At 38.1% G+C, this 19,624-nt stretch overlaps 1 protein-coding gene across 1 annotated transcript; it reads right to left on the bottom strand.

Annotated features, from left to right (window-relative positions):
* Positions 1-1,187: 1,187 nt before the first annotated feature.
* Positions 1,188-18,529, bottom strand: LOC127420375 (transmembrane 9 superfamily member 4). The gene is made up of 18 exons (XM_051662624.1): positions 18,447-18,529; positions 17,433-17,540; positions 17,030-17,129; positions 16,713-16,881; positions 14,781-14,925; positions 14,387-14,510; positions 13,844-13,962; positions 13,646-13,757; positions 13,475-13,545; positions 13,254-13,386; positions 6,608-6,689; positions 6,438-6,513; positions 6,227-6,310; positions 5,908-6,083; positions 5,734-5,797; positions 5,085-5,204; positions 4,245-4,334; positions 1,188-3,236 (listed from the first exon to the last, which is right to left on the bottom strand). The coding sequence occupies exons 1-18, from the start codon at positions 18,477-18,479 to the stop codon at positions 3,087-3,089; spliced, it is 1,956 nt and encodes a 651-aa protein (XP_051518584.1). The 5' UTR covers positions 18,480-18,529; the 3' UTR covers positions 1,188-3,086.
* Between the last annotated feature and the right edge of the window lie 1,095 nt (positions 18,530-19,624).

The raw sequence follows: 19,624 nt of genomic DNA, 5'->3' as shown, positions 1-19,624 counted from the left end.
GAACAAATTAACCAAGTTAAAATGATCTTTTCCTCTTCTGTCCCAGCTATAGGGATGCACTTGTCCTTTATTGCCCAAATACTAGTTGGTTTCTAATAAAAATATTAAGGGAAATTATAAATGGTAATCAACCTAAGGTAAAAAATAAATAAATAAATAAATAAAAAAAAAAATTGGAAAAAAAGAAAAACTACTAAATAAAATGCTTTTTCGGTTTATAGTGAGAAAATGGGTAGTGTCCGCAGAGGACAAAATCCACTTTAGTTTTATATATTGTAGCTTAATGTAAGTCTTGCATTCCAAGCTTTTTATGTAACTTGTTTAGCAAACATAGTCATTTTATTTTTAGTACTTGCTTATTACCATGACTTCTGGAATAAAAAGGTGAAAACAAAAAATGGAATACCCATCCTTACACTATTTTATATAACATAGAGGTGATCATTCACAGGACAAATTGTACAAAAGAAATGCATAGTAGAAACAAACAGTGTGCTTTTTGTTACACAGCTCACCTGCAGTCAATTGCTGCATTGTACAGTTGACAGATATGTATATTGGTTGATCCAAAGAGATGACATTACAACAAACTTATTTACTTATTGTACAGTTTTGTACCATTTGACTTGTATTGTGTTGTTAAAATGATTAAAAGACAAACCCACGGTTTCATATTTATTTTGTCTGGTTTTTTTTTTTTTTTTTTTTTTGGTGCAATTGAGTTTCTGGCTGAGGCTGACGCTTGCAGTGGTGGATGAGAGTGCGAGAAAAAAACTGACTGGTTATGGGTGAAAACTGCCATTCAAATACCATACAGTCAAACCCGGAAACCACAGCACACAAATCCAAGTAATAAAAAACAACTATAGACAGTCTTAATTATACCGCCATATCTCAAACCTATATTTTCACATCTCTGAGTTATTTTAAGCCCAAAATTCCTTCAGATACCAAACCAGCAATACATAATTCACCATAATTTCTCATGTAAAAAGGACTTAAATCTAGAGGAATTTGTGGTTTTACAGTTTTGTCTTGTATCTCAAGAACAGCTAATGCTCTAACTTCCTTCTCCTCTGAGAAAACACTTGTAGATCTGCCAAATTGGAGAAGAATGTTGTATGTAATACACTGAGTGAACAAATCCACTCCAAAGTTCAGAATATGTGCAACAAAACCTCTGCAGGAAATTTCAACATATTGGCACTTTTATTATTTTAAACATAATAAATGGACAGTTTTAAAGGAGAGAGGAAAAGAAAGATTCGTAAAGAAATAAAACATGCTTTGCCTAAAAACAAAGATGTAACTGTGACATACAGAGCTTCACAAAACCTAAAATGCAACAATATAAAGCAATGTATTTACACAATAAACATACAGAGTCCCACCAACCCCCACACAACAGGCAGAATAAAGAACATCTGTAGAAAATATATTCTGTAGTCCTTGCATTTTTTCTTTTCTTCGTAAAGTCATCCAGAAATTCAGAACCCCTCAAATCAGAAACATACAGGGATGTTTGTTGGATACTGCTGGCCAAGGCCTATGATAGAGATGTTTGAAGAGGATAGATAAGGAAGATTACAGACTGGTTTAGTCACTGTGCATATACAGCAATTGCGTGTGTTTTAAACCATTAAACACTAGAGCTGCCTCGCTATAGGGCAAAAGTCTCCCAAGTATCAGAATTTGGATGAGATCCGAATACGTTTTATGTTTGTATACGAGGAATAGAAAATAATGTGCCCAACGGTGCGCTCGACATGCCTGGTTCCACCCATGACATTATAAATGCATAAAGTCTCCAATCAGATGAGATGTGTAACATAGTGAGTCAGTGTACCTCACTTTAAAAGACAGTACAATGACAATCAGAAATAAAAATGTTACTGATTTTTAATAAAAAACTTCAATGCTGATTAAACACAAAAAACAGCAAGATATCCATAAAATGCTTCCTCTTGGAGTCAATCCTTCAGCATTGATGTTTAACTTTGCATTTGTCTTTTGTGGATGTTCGTTAAACAACCTATAAACAAATAATAACAGCATATCAACTCAAATCTTAAACTTGATATTGACGCAAGCTACTACCTTCAACTGACCCTAAACCAACACCCAAAAGAAATAATGCAACCAGCTGCGCAATGCACTGATGTTTTGATGAACTTAAATTTTTGGTGCATCCACATTATGTTTTTTGAGGATACAGAAACAGTCTGTAGGTGAAGTACCACTATCAATAGTATGAAGGGGGATAAACAGACATTTCCAATAATAAATGTCTATATGATATAGATGTGGGAAAATGCCTAAAAAGTGTTTGAATCGTAGTTTTGAACATTATTTAAGATCTGAATTTGAATTGTACTTGGTCTGTTAAAATTAATTTGTGACAATTAACTTTTTCTCTCTCAATGAAGAGGAAAAGAAAAAAATTATAGGCTTGAACTGAGCAGGCAGGAACAAGGAAACACAAGGAAATGTACTTTTTTTTTTTTTTTTTTTAATGCCCTTGCCATGTCTTTACATCTCATATTTTCAGTCCATGCCAACATATATTGTAATGATCACAGAGTGACCACACCTCAGATGGGCTTGTCTCTCACACACACACACACACACACACACACACAGACAGACAGACAGACACATCTACGTTCAAAGACATGGAGACAGGTTCAAATTAAATGTTATATTAAAAGAAAACACAAAGTTAATTTGTAAAATAATATTAACGTATATGCAACTAACCCTCAATGTCTTCAAAAGTACGAGACCCAGCCCCCAAAATCCAACATCCCCACTCAAATAAAGGAAAATAAGTCATTTGACACACTTTGGCCCATGTTGTGTGTGTGCAAAAAGACATACAGACATTAAAAATTGAACAGTTCATGATGTTTCTCTACATTTCTGAGAGACAGAGAAGGTTCTGACTAGTGCAGAAAACACTTCTCTTCTCTGTCCTCCAATCCATAGGGGGTGCTGCTGCACCTCATTCGGCAGCAATTCACACATCAGTGCTTGCTTCACAAAACAGAAAAAAATAATAAGAAACCAAAACCGAAATGAGAAACATCTCAGTCAATTTTGACCGCGGCGTAAATTCTCCGTATGAACACGTATGCGGCATAGAAGCCAATTGTCCCCGTTAGCAGCCAGAAAGACAAAACCATGAGGGCTGTGTAGCCAAAATACAGCAGAGAAGGGATAAACTCCACAATATCCAGCTGGAAAAAGAAAAAGAGAGAAAAAAAAAATGATGTAAATGTTAAGTAAACAAAACATTGAGGAAAGTGTGCATTTGGACAAACAGGCAAAAATCTTATTTGTTTCCTTTGATAGGTGTGAATCACCCCAAAATCTGGGACTCTTTAACATTTCAGCTAGAAATTTTAATCAAATCGCACAACAAACTTAATCTTAATCCAGACAACTGTACCTGTATTGGATGTGTTACAATACGTAGGCTTTTGCACATTGTAGCTGCACATTTTAATAGGAACAGCAAAAAAAAAAAACATGAATGAGATTTGAGTGTTTCAGCAGAGGGGGCAGATTTTCAGCAAACTTGAAGAGCTGAAGTGTGTAATCTCTGCTGCACAAAATGGAATTGCAAAAATAATGAAATAATGTTTTCCCAAACAATCCGCCCATCTTCCATTTGTCAGAAAAAAGGTAGTCCTGCCAGTGTCTGCATCAATAGCCACTTTTCCACCATTGGGCCGAACAGTTTGTGTGGTTGAACAGTGTCGTTCCATATCGTTCCGGGCTCATGGACAGGGTTATGGTTTCTTTTTCCACCGTTGTGAAGCAAAATCAGGATTAGAATGGACTGACTGAGCACGTGACCAATCGTAAGTCGCCATGTCACTAAAGCCATTACAGTTCTCTATCCTGAGTACAGGTTAGATATCTGTGCTGAGAAATCTGGGCCAGAATGGTTTGTAATTGTACCGTACTGAACCGTGGCTCAGAACTGCTCGGCTCAATGGTGGAAAAGTGCTTAATTTTGCTATGTCAGGCTGCTCAAACAAAGTAATGTTGAAGGTCCACAGAACCACAGAATTTACACTTTAAATACTGGTTGTGTCCTACCAAGTGAAGTGTGCTCCACTTTCCTAATGTGTGCACAGAAGGATTGCCCAATTTATTCTACAAGTTTAAGGCCAAAATAATATAATTAAGACCATAAAGACACTACAATGAATAAAACAAAGAACTGAAATAAAGATTACCTTGTTGACAAAATAGAAAACAGCATAGACTAGGACATAAAACGCAGAGCCTCCGGACACGAGAAACGTCCTCCACCACCATCGATAGTCCTGCAGGGAGAGGAGCCACAATGATTGACACTTGTGTTTATTCAATCTACAGCGACAATTAGTCAACTGGTGCAGAGAACTGGAGTGAGCACTATCATTATTTTAGAGATAATTCAGCATGCTCAGTGTTTACATCATTCAAATGGATTGACCTTTGCTTTTGTTGTTATCCTAACTCCTAACACTTTCCTTTTATATCTTCCCATTAAGGGTGTGAATATTTGTTTGGACAGTGTGTCAAAGGTTATAGGACTCTTGGATGGGTCAATGGGTACAACAAAATAAGAACACTAAAACTATGTAGAGAAGCACTTTGTCTACACAATATGGTGTTATTTAGAGCAGTTCTCAGGGCTTACTTGTGGTAACCAATTTTACCTACACCTACTATGTTTTGTGCTTAAAAGGTATAGTTCACTTTCTAATTAAAATCTGCCATCATTTATGTGATGGCAGACTCTATGATTGTCTTCCATGGGACACAAAAGGAGACGGCAGACATAAAGCTAGCCTCAGTCAAAATTCACTTCCATTGCATCTTTTTTCCATACAATGAGTGGTGTCTAAAGCCCAACATAAAGCCCAACATCAACATTTGTGTTGCATGGAAGCAAGCAAGCTATACAGGTTCGAAACAATTCAAATGATGATCATGATTTTGGATGAACTATCCCTTTAAAATACAGTTGTGCATACAATACAATAGGCAAATATTTATTGTAGTAAGTATTAAATATCTCCCACACCCACCTCTGCACATAGCTGGAAGTAGGCCATGACAATGCTGATTTGAGAGCAGGAAACGACAAGAATGATGAAGACAAGGAAGAGGAAGCCAAACAGGTAATAAAACTGGTTTTCCCAGATAGCCTATAAGGGTGCATGACATGCCAAAATGAACTTAAATACATAAATTCACAGCACAACTTCAACAAACAAAACATTGTTATACATATACAAGTCCTTCACATGAGTCGGGTACAACTCAGTGTATTCAGATACGCACAGAATCAGATTTTCATGTCAACACAACCCATGTAATGATATATATCATGTGCATTGTTCGGTAATCATTGGCTGTACTTCAGCGGCGACCCAATAACCAGAGGGGTCAAATTTGAAATTGTTTGAAATTTTAGTGTCGCGTTACAATGCTTGACGTGCATGCAACGCAATACCAGTGATAAAGCTGTAGCTTGACACGTCGCTCCATAGAGTTCAATGCCCTGGCAAATGTTGACATGAATCATGTGAAAGGAACTTAAGAGCATCATCAAGCTTTTACACAGTGGGCAATATGTACTGTGTTTGTCCAAGATTACAATCAATTTTGCGCCTGTATTACTTAAAGGAACGAGGTTTTGGTTTGGAAATAAAAACAGAGGCAGGTTAGACTCACACTAAAGATGAAGAAAAGCTCTATAAACATGGCGCCAAATGGCAGAATTCCCGCCATCAGGATTCTGAAAGGAGAGAGCAACGGCAACTCACTTAGCATGCACCATCACATGACATCAGACACTGGTGAAACTGCTGATCATAAATCGAATAGAGTACAGAAAGTGCCACATACCCAACAAACTTGTTCATGTACCAGCGCTGCTCAGGAACCTGTCGGGGGATTTGATTGGTGCGAACCGGATTGTCATATGGCTGCTTCCGGAAACCGAAATAGTAGCCCAGGTACACAAGAGGCATAGAAATACCAAACCACATACACAACAGAGCCAGCATTGTAGTGAAAGGAACCTGAGAGAAACGTGAAAAGAGAGAGATGGCAGTGAATATACACTAAATTAGAGGAAGTTTGTCTCTTATTCAAAAATTACAGTTTGTCTTCTTACTACCTGTGCTTACTGCAGTTCTTTGAGGGAGTATGAAGAGATACTTACAGCACCAGAGGAATGCTCTCCCCAGATGAAACAGTTTAACACAAAACAGATCCCAAACACGACAGCTGGGTACAGAGTTGCGGTCTACAAGGACACACACATATACACAACAATTTCTAAAATGCCATTTTATTTGTTTAATCTTTTGGGCAGCATAAACTCCAACTTCAAGTATTTGGATGCAAAAAGCACTTCCAGTGTTTTAACTCACACAGAATGCTCCTTTTTTCCATCTGTGGCCTTTAAGAGTGCGGTAGAGGCGACCTGCAAAGTATCCTCCAAACAAACTGCAAGACAGGACATATGGTCGGAGTTTGAATATGGACATTTTCGAAAATGCAAAACCTGATATAGCACATAACATTTTTATTGTGCATCTACCCCATGAACATGAAGAGGAAGCAGGCGGTTGTCATCAGAGCTCCTCGACTGGATGGGGACAACATTCCCAGCATAGCCACAACTATAAAACACAAGCATAGTTTGATCATGTTGAGGAATGTCTAAAGGAGACACATGGGCTCTGTTCCAAAACCTAGAAAGCTATATTGCTGCTTACAAAAGGAAGCATCTAAAACTGAAATGGAACCTCCCAAGTGACTGATAAACACTACATGTAGGCAACAACTGTGTCTTACAAAATAAAAATAAAAAAGCACAGGAGATTCGGCTCACAATTCATTACAATAGTGTTTTCCATTAGCATGTTGTTAAAGTAACTATAGGATACTCTAAATCAGTGATTCCCAACCAGGGGGTAAGCATACCCCAGAGCGTACATAAGCAGGTTCCAAACCTTTTCTTAAAGGGACAGTAGCGTTGTAGCACTTGTTCAACATATCAATGTAAATACTTGTATATAGTACAAATTATGCATGTAAACAATAAACATGCAGGCCTAAATAACTATATATATTTTAAGCTGTGAATCGATTAAAATGTTTTAAACTAATTAATCACACAATTTTCAGTGATTAATCGCGATTAATCATTGTATATTAAAACAAATATTAAAATATAATAATAAACATATTTACATATGAACTGTCTCAAAGAACTTGCAAGAAATAGGTTAGTCAATATTTATTTGTATTATTTCAATATGCAATATTATTTTGAAATGTGGGGTTAGCTTCAGAAGCAGACCAGGCCAAAATAATAAACAAAAACTCAAGTTACCCTTCTTCTTACTAACCTGATCAGACAATAAGTAAAAGAAAAGACAATTAAACTACCTTAACCAAATAAACACAAGCAAAATATATGCAACAAACAAAAATGGCATCAGACTCCCTACTTCCCACTTCGCAAATTAAGTTCTATTTACAAGTATTTACACCCTCAAATATTTACAAAGAGTTCTTAAATTAACAAAGTCCAAATGAGTATCCATGAGTATCGCAACTAGACTGGACCAAAAGATCAATCACAGAGAAACACTTATCAGATCAAGAAGGCCAACCCAGGTGGTGGCAGCAGCAAGGCTTTTAAAGGCTCAAAGACCCAGCTGGACCAATCAGGAAACGATACCGGAGCTGGTGCTGTGTTGTTGCAGGAAGATGCAACAGGAATCGATCATCCCATGTGTTTCTAATCCAAGGAGTTCAACTGTCACCAGATTAACTATAGTACCATTGAGAAAGAAGCACTTACTCTGCTATTAGCTATACGACATTTTGAGGTGTACATTGGCTCTAGTTTACAACCCATTTTAGTACACACGGACCATAAGCATTTGTAACAAAAATCACAGACTCATCTGTCAAGGCTTTAATTTACAAATTATGTACAAGAAGTGTACAGATAACGTCATTACAGATTCACTGTCTAGATGTTATTCGTAAACATGACTTGTGTTTATTCTTATGGGTGGGGGTGTTATGATCTTGTGGTATTTTGTATGTGTAATGTTTTGGAGTTTTCTGTCTGTGTTTGAGTCTAGGTGTGCTGCTTCCTGATTGGCTCCTACACCAAAATTGATGTATTACTTAAAGGAATACTCTGTACAGTAATTCCCGTGTTTATTTTGCCCGAGACATGCATCGCACGGAATAAATAAGCATGCACTGCTCCACACAATCATCCTGTGCTAGGATGTGCAGTCAAACCAAATTTTTGCCACAGGAAGTGGGGAAAAACATTAGTGGTGTTTCAGGAAGTGAAAATAAAAAAATAAAAAGGATACAGCATTAAATAAATAAATGTTATAAATTTAAATGATACATTATATTTTATCATTGGTGTTTCGTCATTTTGGTAGACATATATACAGTTGAAGTCAGAAGTTTACATACACCTTGGCCAAATACATTTAAACTCAGTTCCTGACATTTATTCATAGAAAACATTCCCTGTCTTAGGTCAGTTAGGATCACTACTTTATTTTAAGAATGTGAAATGCCAGAATAATAGTAGAGAGAATTATTTATTTCAGCTTTTATTACTTTCATCAAATTCCCAGTGGGTCAGAAGTTTACATACACTTTGTTAGTATTTGGTAGCATTGCCTTTAAATTGTTTAACTTGGGTCAAACTTTTTGGGTAGCCTTCCACAAGCTTCTCACAATAAGTTGCTGGAATTTTGGCCCATTCCTCCAGACAGAACTGGTGTAACTGAGTCAGGTTTGTAGGCCTCCTTGCTCGCACATGCTTTTTCAGTTCTGCCCACAAATTTTCTACGGGATTGAGGTCAGGGCTTTGTGATGGCCACTCCAATACCTTGACTTTGTTGTCCTGAAGCCATTTTGCCACAACTTTGGAGGTATGCTTGGGGTCATTGCCCATTTGGAAGACCCATTTGCGACTGAGCTTTAACTTCCTGGCTGATGTCTTGAGATGTTGCTTCAATATAAAAGGAAAAAGGGTGAGGCTTGCAAGCCGAAGAACACCATCCCAACCGTGAAGCATGGGGGTGGCAGCATCATGTTATGGGGGTGCTTTGCTGCAGGAGGGACTGGCGCACTTCACAAAATAGATGGCATCATGAGGAAGGAAAATTATGTGGATATATTGAAGCAACATCTCAAGACATCAGCCAGGAAGTTAAAGCTCGGTCGCAAATGGGTCTTCCAAATTGACAATGACCCCAAGCATACCTCCAAAGTTGTGGCAAAATGGCTTCAGGACAACAAAGTCAAGGTATTGGAGTGGCCATCAAAAATCACTGACCTCAGCCTAATAGAAAATTTGTGGGCAGAACTGAGAAAGTGTGTGCCTCAAATATATATATATATATGGATGCCTCAAAAATATATCGATAAAATAACATGCCGATCAGTAATCGATATATTGATATTTTATGACATCTCTAATATTATATATATATTTGGGATGTCATAAAATGTCAGTTATACACACACACACACACACACACATCAGCCACAACATTAAAACCACCTGCTTAATATTGTGTACGCCCCCCTTGTGCCACCAAAATAGCACCAACTATTCATCTCACCACAATTGTACAGAGCAGTTATCTGAGTTACTGTAGACTTTGTCAGTTCGAACCAGTCTGGCCATTCTCTGTTGACCTCTTTCATCAACAAGGCATTTCTATCCGCAGAACTGCCGCTCACTGGATGTTTTTTGCACCATTCGGAGTAAATTCTAGAGACTGTTGTGTGTGAAAATCCCAGAAGATCAGCAGTTACAGAAATACTCAAGCCAGCCAGTCTGACACCAACAATCATCCATACGATTATCTAATCAGCCAATCGTGTGGCAGCAGTGCAGTGCATAAAATCATGCAGATACAGGTCAGGAACTTCAGTTAATGTCCACATCAACCATCAGAATGGGGGGAAAATGTGATCTCAATGTTTTGGACCGTGGCATGATTGTTGGTGCCAGATGGGCTGGTTTGAGTATTTCTGTAACTGCTGATCTCCTGGGATTTTCACACACAATAGTCACTAAAATCTACTCCGAATGGTGCCAAAAACAAAAAATATCCATTAAGCAGCAGTTCTGTGGACGGAAATGCCTTGTTGATGAGAGAGGTTAACAGAGAACGGCCAGACTGGTTCAAACTGACAAAGTTTACGGTAACTCAGATAACTGCTCTGTACAATTGTGGTGAGAAGAATAGCACCTCAGAATGCTATTCTGAGATGTGGGTTGGCGCTGTTGACATTACGAGGGGGACCTACACAATATTGGACAGTTGTGGCTGATCTGTCTGTGTGCGTGCGTGTGTGTGTGTGTGTGTGTGTATATATATATATATATACACACACACACACACACACACACACACACACACACACACACACACACACACACATTACTGTGCAAACGTTTTAGGCACTTAAGAAGTTTCACAAAAACTTTTGTCTTAAGATGGTTATTTATATCTTCAGCTTTAGTGTGTCAATAGGAAAAATACATTTTAGAATCCCAAACATTACTTTTGCAAATAGGAAAGAACAGGGCGCTCTGCAAGAGATGGCACTGCCCCTACAAAGCCCCCAACTGTACATCGAGTCAGTCTGGGATTACATGAAGAGACAGACGCAATTGAGACAGCCTAATTAGATCAAAGAAGCTTGGAACATCCTATCTGCCAACAATCAAGAAAAACTGTGTCCATGTGTACCAAGGAGAATTGGGGCCGTTTTAAATACAAAGGTGGTCACAACGAATATTGAGTTAGATTTTTTTTATGTTTACTGGACTTTGTATGATGTTAATTGATAAATGAAAACTATTTATGTCATTATTTTTGAAGACATCCTCACTATGCAACATTTTTCACAAGTGCCTAAAACTTTTGCACAGTACTGTGTGTGTGTGTGTGTGTGTGTGTGTGTATATATATATTATATATATATACACACAGGTGCATCTCAATAAATTAGAATGTCGTGGAAAAGTTCATTTATTTCAGTAATTCAACTCAAATTGTGAAACTCGTGTATTAAATAAATTCAATGCACACAGACTGAAGTAGTTTAAGTCTTTGGTTCTTTTAATTGTGATGATTTTGGCTTACATTTAACAAAAACCCACCAATTCACTATCTCAAAAAATTAGAATACATCATAAGACCAATAAAAAAAACATTTTTAGTGAATTGTTGGCCTTCTGGAAAGTATGTTCATTTACTGTATATGTACTCAATACTTGGTAGGGGCTCATTTTGCTTTAATTACTGCCTCAATTCGGCATGGCATGGAGGTGATCAGTTTGTGGCACTGCTGAGGTGGTATGGAAGCCCAGGTTTCTTTGACAGTGGCCTTCAGCTCATCTGCATTTTTTGGTCTCTTGTTTCTCATTTTCCTCTTGACAATACCCCATAGATTCTCTATGGGGTTCAGGTCTGGTGAGTTTGCTGGCCAGTCAAGCACACCAACACCATGGTCATTTAACCAACTTTTGGTGCTTTTGGCAGTGTGGGCAGGTGCCAAATCCTGCTGGAAAATGAAATCAGCATCTTTAAAAAGCTGGTCAGTAGAAGGAAGCATGAAGTGCTCCAAAATGTCTTGGTAAACGGGTGCAGTGACTTTGGTTTTCAAAAAACACAATGGACCAACACCAGCAGATGACATTGCACCCCAAATCATCACAGACTGTGGAAACTTAACACTGGACTTCAAGCAACTTGGGCTATGAGCTTCTCCACCCTTCCTCCAGACTCTAGGACCTTGGTTTCCAAATGAAATACAAAACTTGCTCTCATCTGAAAAGAGGACTTTGGAACACTGGGCAACAGTCCAGTTCTTCTTCTCCTTAGCCCAGGTAAGACACCTCTGACGTTGTCTGTGGTTCAGGAGTGGCTTAACAAGAGGAATACGACAACTGTAGCCAAATTCCTTGACAGGTCTGTGTGTGGTGGCTCTTGATGCCTTGACCCCAGCCTCAGTCCATTCCTTATGAAGTTCACCCAAATTCTTGAATCGATTTTGCTTGACAATCATAAGGCTGCGGTTCTCTCAGTTGGTTGTGCATCTTTTTCTTCCACACTTTTTCCTTCCACTCAACTTTCTGTTAACATGCTTGGATACAGCACACTGTGAACAGCCAGCTTCTTTGGCAATGAATGTTTGTGACTTACCCTCCTTGTGAAGGGTGTCAATGATTGTCTTCTGGACAACTGTCAGATCAGCAGTCTTCCCCATGATTGTGTTGAAGGCTCAGGAAACCTTTGCAGGTGTTTTGAGTTGATTAGCTGATTGGCATGTCACCATATTCTAATTTTTTGAGATAGTGAATTGGTGGGTTTTTGTTAAATGTGAGCCAAAATCATCACAATTAAAAGAACCAAAGACTTAAACTACTTCAGTCTGTGTGCACTGAATTTATTTAATACACGAGTTTCACAATTTGAGTTGAATTACTGAAATAAATGAACTTTTCCACGACATTCTAATTTATTGAGATGCACCTGTATATATATATATATATATATACACACACACACACACACACACACACCAAAATGATGAAACACCAATGATAAATTAAATTTGAAAAATTTACATTTCAAAATGTACCAAGTTAGAAGATCCCTTATAGAATTTACAGCATTAGTCTGTTTCAATAACGAGTTTCAAGGCTCATATTATCTGTTTTTGTTGTTTATGAATAAACATCATAACCTGCGACTTCATCTTTTGATTTTGTACATCAGGGATTAACAAAAATAATGATAAGTTTAAATGATATTCAGCCTTTAGTACACATCTCTGGTTTTGTGTCGACGAAAGGGTTCACGAGCCTTACTGTGATGGTGCTGTGGCGGTACTTATGGCAAAAAAGGTTGATAAACACTGCTCTAACTACACATCTCTCTCATCACTTTTCATTAATGAATGAATTATATTTACAATCAACATTTCTCACGCTTTGGCAACTTGGAGTTTTTTTCCTCAAGTTTTGGAATAGTCTTTGCATCGGAAGCCCATCTATGATGCCTTAAATGCTGCCTACTTAGGTAGCTCACTAAGTTTTGGAATAGAGCCATAATTTTGAACTGATATTTTTGGAGTAAATCATTAGTAATATGGCTTGTCAGTGATATACTCACAGATAACAATGAGAATCATGCAGAAGAGCTGGATACCAGACCCAAGCAGAGAGCTAAGGATCATGGGATACTGAGGAGGCCGGAACACGTCACCATGAACGTTCTTCCATCCAGATTCCTCCATTGTGTCCTCCTAGAGAGAAGAACCAGAGAGAAAGAACTAAGATAACAATATATAAGAGGTGAATAACAAAGCACGTGAACAGAATTAAGCATCTTACAATGTCATCTTCTCTGTTGTAGTTAGCAATGTCCTTCCTCAAGGTCCTGATGATGATCATACTTAAGATGCCTGCAGATAAACACTTACTTTAGCTACAGAATTCATGACACCAGTGCAATTGAAAAGTGCTTAGAAATTATAATTTGAGTATGTAGATCATACTTCATACCTGATAGAAAGAACACCACGACCACAGAGTTGACGATGGAGAACCAGTGGATCTGCACGTCACTCATTGTGAGGTACGTGTCCCAGCGAGATGCCCATTTCACTTCACTCTCCTGCACAGATGAACAGATCAGCCATTTATGAAACCAGACAAACACAATCCGCAGACAGACTTTTTGATGATGGAGCTGAATCTCACCTCCCAGCGCACGGAGTAGGTGAAGAGAATGCTGTTCTCTTTGGATGGATCAATCTCCTGAGGTACCGGGGCAACATTTTCGGGTAATGTGCATGTGCCTCGCTCGTCAGCTTTTATATCTAGACAGAACACATCATGTAAATATTGTGTAGTAAACAAAATATATGAAAATATGTGATTGTGAAACAGTTCTCATAATAAGCAGGCTTAAGGTTGTTAGGCATGTAAAGGCTTCTAATGCCTTATTGCTTTCATACAAATTTTACAACTAAATATAAGTATTAAAGGACACACATTTACATCTAAATACCATCCTTTCACTAGAAATAACAGAACATTATTTTAGCAACAAAAAATGATCTGCTACGAGTGCTGGACCGTGACGTGATAAATAGGTGTTTTGACATAGCTGAACGCTGTATCTACCAATCAGCATTCAGAATAGGAACAATCTAGTTAGTAACAGGTTTTCAAACCACAATGCTGTCCAAAAATGAGAGGACCAAAAAGCAAAGCAGAAATGTCAGAGCATAATTGTCTTACCTTCTAATTTTACACTCTTTGGCATCACCTCGAAACGTACAACACGGTAATTGTGTTCTTTCTCCTCCTCAACCTTTTCTTTGTGGTAGTACAGGATGAAGGACAGGTGGTTGTGCAAATAGAACTGCAAGGGCAGCATAATACAGCATACGTCAACCAATTATTCAAAAGAGCAAACAATGACATCACCTAATCATAAAAAAGTATACAAGTAATGAATTACTTAAAAAAAAAAGACAATCAATTAAAAATTAGTGGTTCTCCGCCAAGCCCACAATTACATGTTATTGGAAATCAATGTCCGTAAATACATCATTGTTGAAGTGCAACTGAGAAAGAGGTAAAGGGTTGGAATTAAATTGTGTTAATGGGAAAAGATGCTTTTAAGAAGTACCTTCTTGTTTTCAGTGAAGCCGATCCTGTAGCCGTGCTCAAACTGAATATCTTTCATGTTGTCTTTCCTCTGTTCCTCTTCCGTTCCTTCCTCTTTGTTTGGGTAAAGTTCAAGCCGAGTGGCCACAGGGAGATTATCTGCAATGCTGTTCATATGCACCGACTTGTTAATCAAAACAGTATCGAGAGCAACCAACTGCAAATCAACAATGCATGTCCACTTACTACCAGTTTAGGCACACTTGATGAACTGGTTTCTCATGATCCTCTCTCTTTTTTTTTTTCTCCCCAATCTGGAATGCCCAATTCCCAATGCGCTCTAAGTCCTAGTAGTGGCGTAGTGACTCACATCAATCCGGGTGGTGGAGGATGAATCTCAGTTGCCTCCTCATCTGAGACGTCAATCCGCGCATCTTATCACGTGGCTTGTTGAGCGTGCTACCGCGGAGACATAGCATGTGTGGAGGCTTCACGCTATTCTCCGCGGCATCCATGCCCAACTCACCACACGCCCCACCGAGAGCGAGAACCACACATTATAGCGACCATGAGGAGGTTACCCCATGTGACTCTACTCTCCCTAGCAACCGGGCCAATTTGGTTGCTTAAGAGACCTGGCTGGATTCACTCAGCACGCCCTGGATTCGAACTTGTGACTTCAGAGGTGGTAGTCTGCATCAATACTCACTGAGCTACCCAGGCCCCCTAAGTTTCTCATGATCTTAAAAACCTCTAGTGTGTAAATGCTTGAAATTAGTTTTGTAGACAAACATAAATTGTGCCTAGGTATGATTTTTTTTTCTTTTACAAAACTACAATTTTTTTTTTTATTATTAATTAATGAATGGAGGAGTTGGATCAGATAGTGAGGGTTAAAGCAGCCAACAAGTGTCAGCCATGGCAATGATGTGATTTGTTTAGCTTTTTTCTTTTTGGTCACCGCAAACTTCCATTTGTGATATAAGACTTTACTATTATTCTTAAATGTGGAAAATAAAGAATTAAGTATTACTCAGCTTTTATTAGTAGTACAGGTACAGATATAGATATATAGTAGAGACTGCTGTTGTAAAATGAAGATAGGCATGAATTAGAATTCTTAGCATAAAATATATTTCTGGGCCAACTAATCAGAAAAAAAAAAAAATTTGCTTAATGATGCTAATATCAATGCAAATCAACATTCAATTTAAGAATCTGTCTTTTGGGCTTAAAAAATGTGAGTTTTAATGGAAGATTTTTTTAGTCTGGAAATTACTCGATCCAGTCAGCTTATTGTATGGTTACCAGTTACCACAAAATGGGTCTTATTCATGAAATACAAGAACAACAAATGTGTGCATATTGCTCGTGTACGGGCAAGCTGCCGCATCTCTTCACATTATCGGAAAACACTTACTATCAACTGAACCAGTGTCAAAAGCAAAACCGGGCGACAGGACCAGCTTGTGTCAGACTGAACAGCAGCCACAGAAAATAACAGTTTTGAGATTTTAAACTTCAGCATTATATTTGTTTTGTATCTGTATGTATAGTGTATTAAATGCATTAATGTAGACAGTATATATTGAAATAAAATAAATGATGACTAACCAATTTCTTGCATGTTCTTTGAGACAAAGCATGACGTAAATGTTTATGCTTATATTTTAATGTTTAACATACATTAATAGCGATTAATCACATAAAACTGTGCGATTAAATAGGTAATCTAATTAAACTGCTGCTATAGCAAGGAAAGAAAAATAATTTTATAAATCAATTTTAAAAACTATCGGCCGATTAATCGGTTATCTGCCTTTTTCACCACCATAGTTATCAGTATCTGCAAAATCCACTATTGGTCAACCTTTACTGAATATACAGAAATTTTTACTGCTCGTTTATCATGAATGCTTCCCATTGAGTGTTGAACAGTAGTAGAGGAACTCACAGGTGGACATAGTACTCTTCCTGGATGCGTTCAGCTAGCAGCTTGCTGTCATCCACGCTGAGTTTGATGGGGTCATCTGGCTTTTTACACAACACCTCACACTTCTTGTCCACGTTCATGAGAACTGTGTAAAGAGTGCTGACAATACGGTCTCCTCGCAAAACCTCACCTGAGCGAAAGAAATGTCACAGTAATAAGTAAACACTCTCACAACAGGCTTTTGTTTTCCTCTATATAGTTTAGATTAAATACGTTAGAAGTGTGACTGAATGCACAGCAATGATATTAGAATTACGACACATGGTCCTACAACTTACCAAGGTTCTCTGCTTTGTAGACAACGTTGTCAGGCTTACAGAAGGGGAGTGAATAGTACTCATAGGGCAGCTGGGTTCTAGAGCTTGTCAATTTCACAGCCTGATAATTGGAAAAAGGTAAATGTGTTAAACGACCTAGAACTACAGAGACCTCTAATGATAACTAGGGGTACTCTGTGGAATGGCTGATTTGAATGATCAAGGTTTTGACAAACAAAGCTAACTGATAAAATTGTCTGAGGAAAACAGGGAATACATCAGAAATCAGCCCCAAAATCTCCACAACTGTTTTCTGCATTGAAGTCTAACAAACATGAGAATAAATCTATAATATTCTTTAGAATAAAATGGCTTTGAGCAAACAACAAACACTCTTTTTCAAACTTTTTAAAAGAAGCCTCACCTTTATTTCAACAGGGCTGTTCTGATGGAAATTCATGGGCGCAACCCCTGGCACATAAAAGGGTGTTACTAAAGGCAGCATGGACACTAGCAGAAGTGTCCACATCTCCTATAAAGACAAAAAGACACAAAACCCCCACATTTATTTGATTACACAGTCATAATCACATTGCAGGACAAAAACATATTGATATCCAACGTTTAAATGAAAATACATACACTGTTGAAGATGAGACCCTCAATTACAAACTTAAACTCTACATTTAAGCAGATTTAGATCGCTAAATCAGGAAATTCCTGATCCCTAACCCACCACAACAGGTAATACAAGTGAAACTGAAATAGACTTCAAGACATCTTGAGGGAAATGCCATTCAAATACATTCATATAGCTAAACAAACTGTCACACTTCCACCCAAATGAGCAGTTTGAGGTTTGGTAGTATCTAAAACGACATAAACAGTCCTCGGAACTCCCCTCAACTCTCCACAAGTGTCAATTCAAACAAATCTCAACACTGCCAACCAGCAGGATAGATACATATGAGCAAAACATATAATAATAATATTCGTGGCATTAACTGTTATTTTCCACCTTTTAATATCATATTTAAATAGATTACGAGTGGCAATGAATGCTAAATAAGCGCAAACATATTAGCCTGACTGATACAGTTCCTCAAGAGTGTCTGATATCAATGTGATGAAGTTTACTGTGAAACACAGTAGTGTAAGTTTATAAAGAGAGGTGTCTGATTCAGGTGGTTTAGTTTTGAGTTTATTACGGACATTAAGGCGCTATCACTCTTAGCAAAAACTCGATAATTAGCTTCATGCTAACTGTTTAAGCTAGCCGGGGCTGATCAACAGCGCTAAATAAAGAAAGCACATCATATGGCATACTTGCACAGAGCAACACAAAAGATCATAATTTAACTATAGTCATCTCTGCTAATGTGGATTGAAACATCTTGTGAAATATTTAAATAGAATAGACTTTAGCATCGGCACTCACCATCGCCGCCGCCATCTTGAATCCACGTGTCATTGCTGACGTCACAGGAAGACTTTCAGTCTCAGTGCGTCATCAGGCTTCTGTCATTCACTTTCAGTGCTCACGTGGAAGTCAGGGCTTAAGAATATTTACACAGCAGGGAGCGGGATGTGTTAACTGTAAACGTTCAAGGCCTTTAAAACATCTAAAACCTATACCAAACATGTATGGAGTTTTAAAGAGTTTATAAACATAAATCATAAACATAAAATCATGCTTGTTCCATAGTGTTAATTTTTTTCCTCACTTTGGTGGCAACAGATCTAAGCATCTGTTCATCGGACTTCATCATGGATTCAAAATTCCAAAAATGGATTCAAAAGTGCTAAATAATCATGTGCCATTAAATATTTACTCTCAGAATATTTCATCAAACATGAAATGTGTCCCGTATTTCTGTTGGCTGTTTAAAAGAACTAGCAATGCCCAATTTGCGAATGAACAATTCTTTTGAGTCGGTTCTTTTCAGTGAATTGGCCAAACGGGCTTGCAAAACGGTCTGAATCGATTCATGATTCAGTAAAATTCGTTCAGAGCTCTCTCACTGAATCATTTGGAGCGGTTTTTCACACAGTAAAACAGTATCGGGATATTTATGAATACAGCGCTGGATACAGTGGAAATTTACCTACAATCAACTGAAACAAAAGGCTGTCTTTTTGAGAGGTAACTTTGAGAAACTTCAGCTAGTGCTGTTATGCGAACAAGGGGCTGTTCAAACTAAACATGTTTTTGCGTCCGCTCGCGCTGTTTTTCAATCGTTTTCCTTGTAAACATTCGCTAGATCAGTGGTTCTCAAAGTGTGGGGCGCGGAAGACTGACCCGTTCTCAAATCACTTTCACATATTCAGCAAAAATAGTGACAATACAAGAACCAGTGCGCGCAATTTCTACACCTCTGCTTTTTCTGCTGCTTTGTTTAAACTTTTGGCAAGCACGCAGCGCGAACTGCGCAAAGCATGTAATAGTGTCTGGTGTGCTCTCAGCTGCGCTTATGTAAACAAAGATGTCTTGCGCGCAAGTTTCAAATGTGGGAAACGATGAAATAACACTGATAGTTCGGTCGGTCCCTCACACAACACTATCGAATGGCTTCAGAAGAACTGATATAAGACACAAGAGTTAAGGACGACTTTTAT

This window comes from Myxocyprinus asiaticus, chromosome 29 (genome assembly GCF_019703515.2).
Source record: "Myxocyprinus asiaticus isolate MX2 ecotype Aquarium Trade chromosome 29, UBuf_Myxa_2, whole genome shotgun sequence".
NCBI lineage: Eukaryota > Metazoa > Chordata > Actinopteri > Cypriniformes > Catostomidae > Myxocyprinus > Myxocyprinus asiaticus.
The sequence above is the reverse complement of the archived record's forward strand: the minus strand, read 5'-3'. Positions and strand labels throughout refer to the sequence as shown.

Coding starts and splice junctions, on each gene's coding strand:
- LOC127420375 (XM_051662624.1), bottom strand. CDS start 18,479: ATGACACGTGGATTCAAGATGGCGGCGGCGATG. Junction 13,387..13,474: donor ACAACAGAGAAGATGACATT/GTAAGATGCTTA, acceptor TCTTCTCTCTAG/GAGGACACAATGGAGGAATC. Junction 5,798..5,907: donor TACATGAACAAGTTTGTTGG/GTATGTGGCACT, acceptor CTCTCCTTTCAG/AATCCTGATGGCGGGAATTC.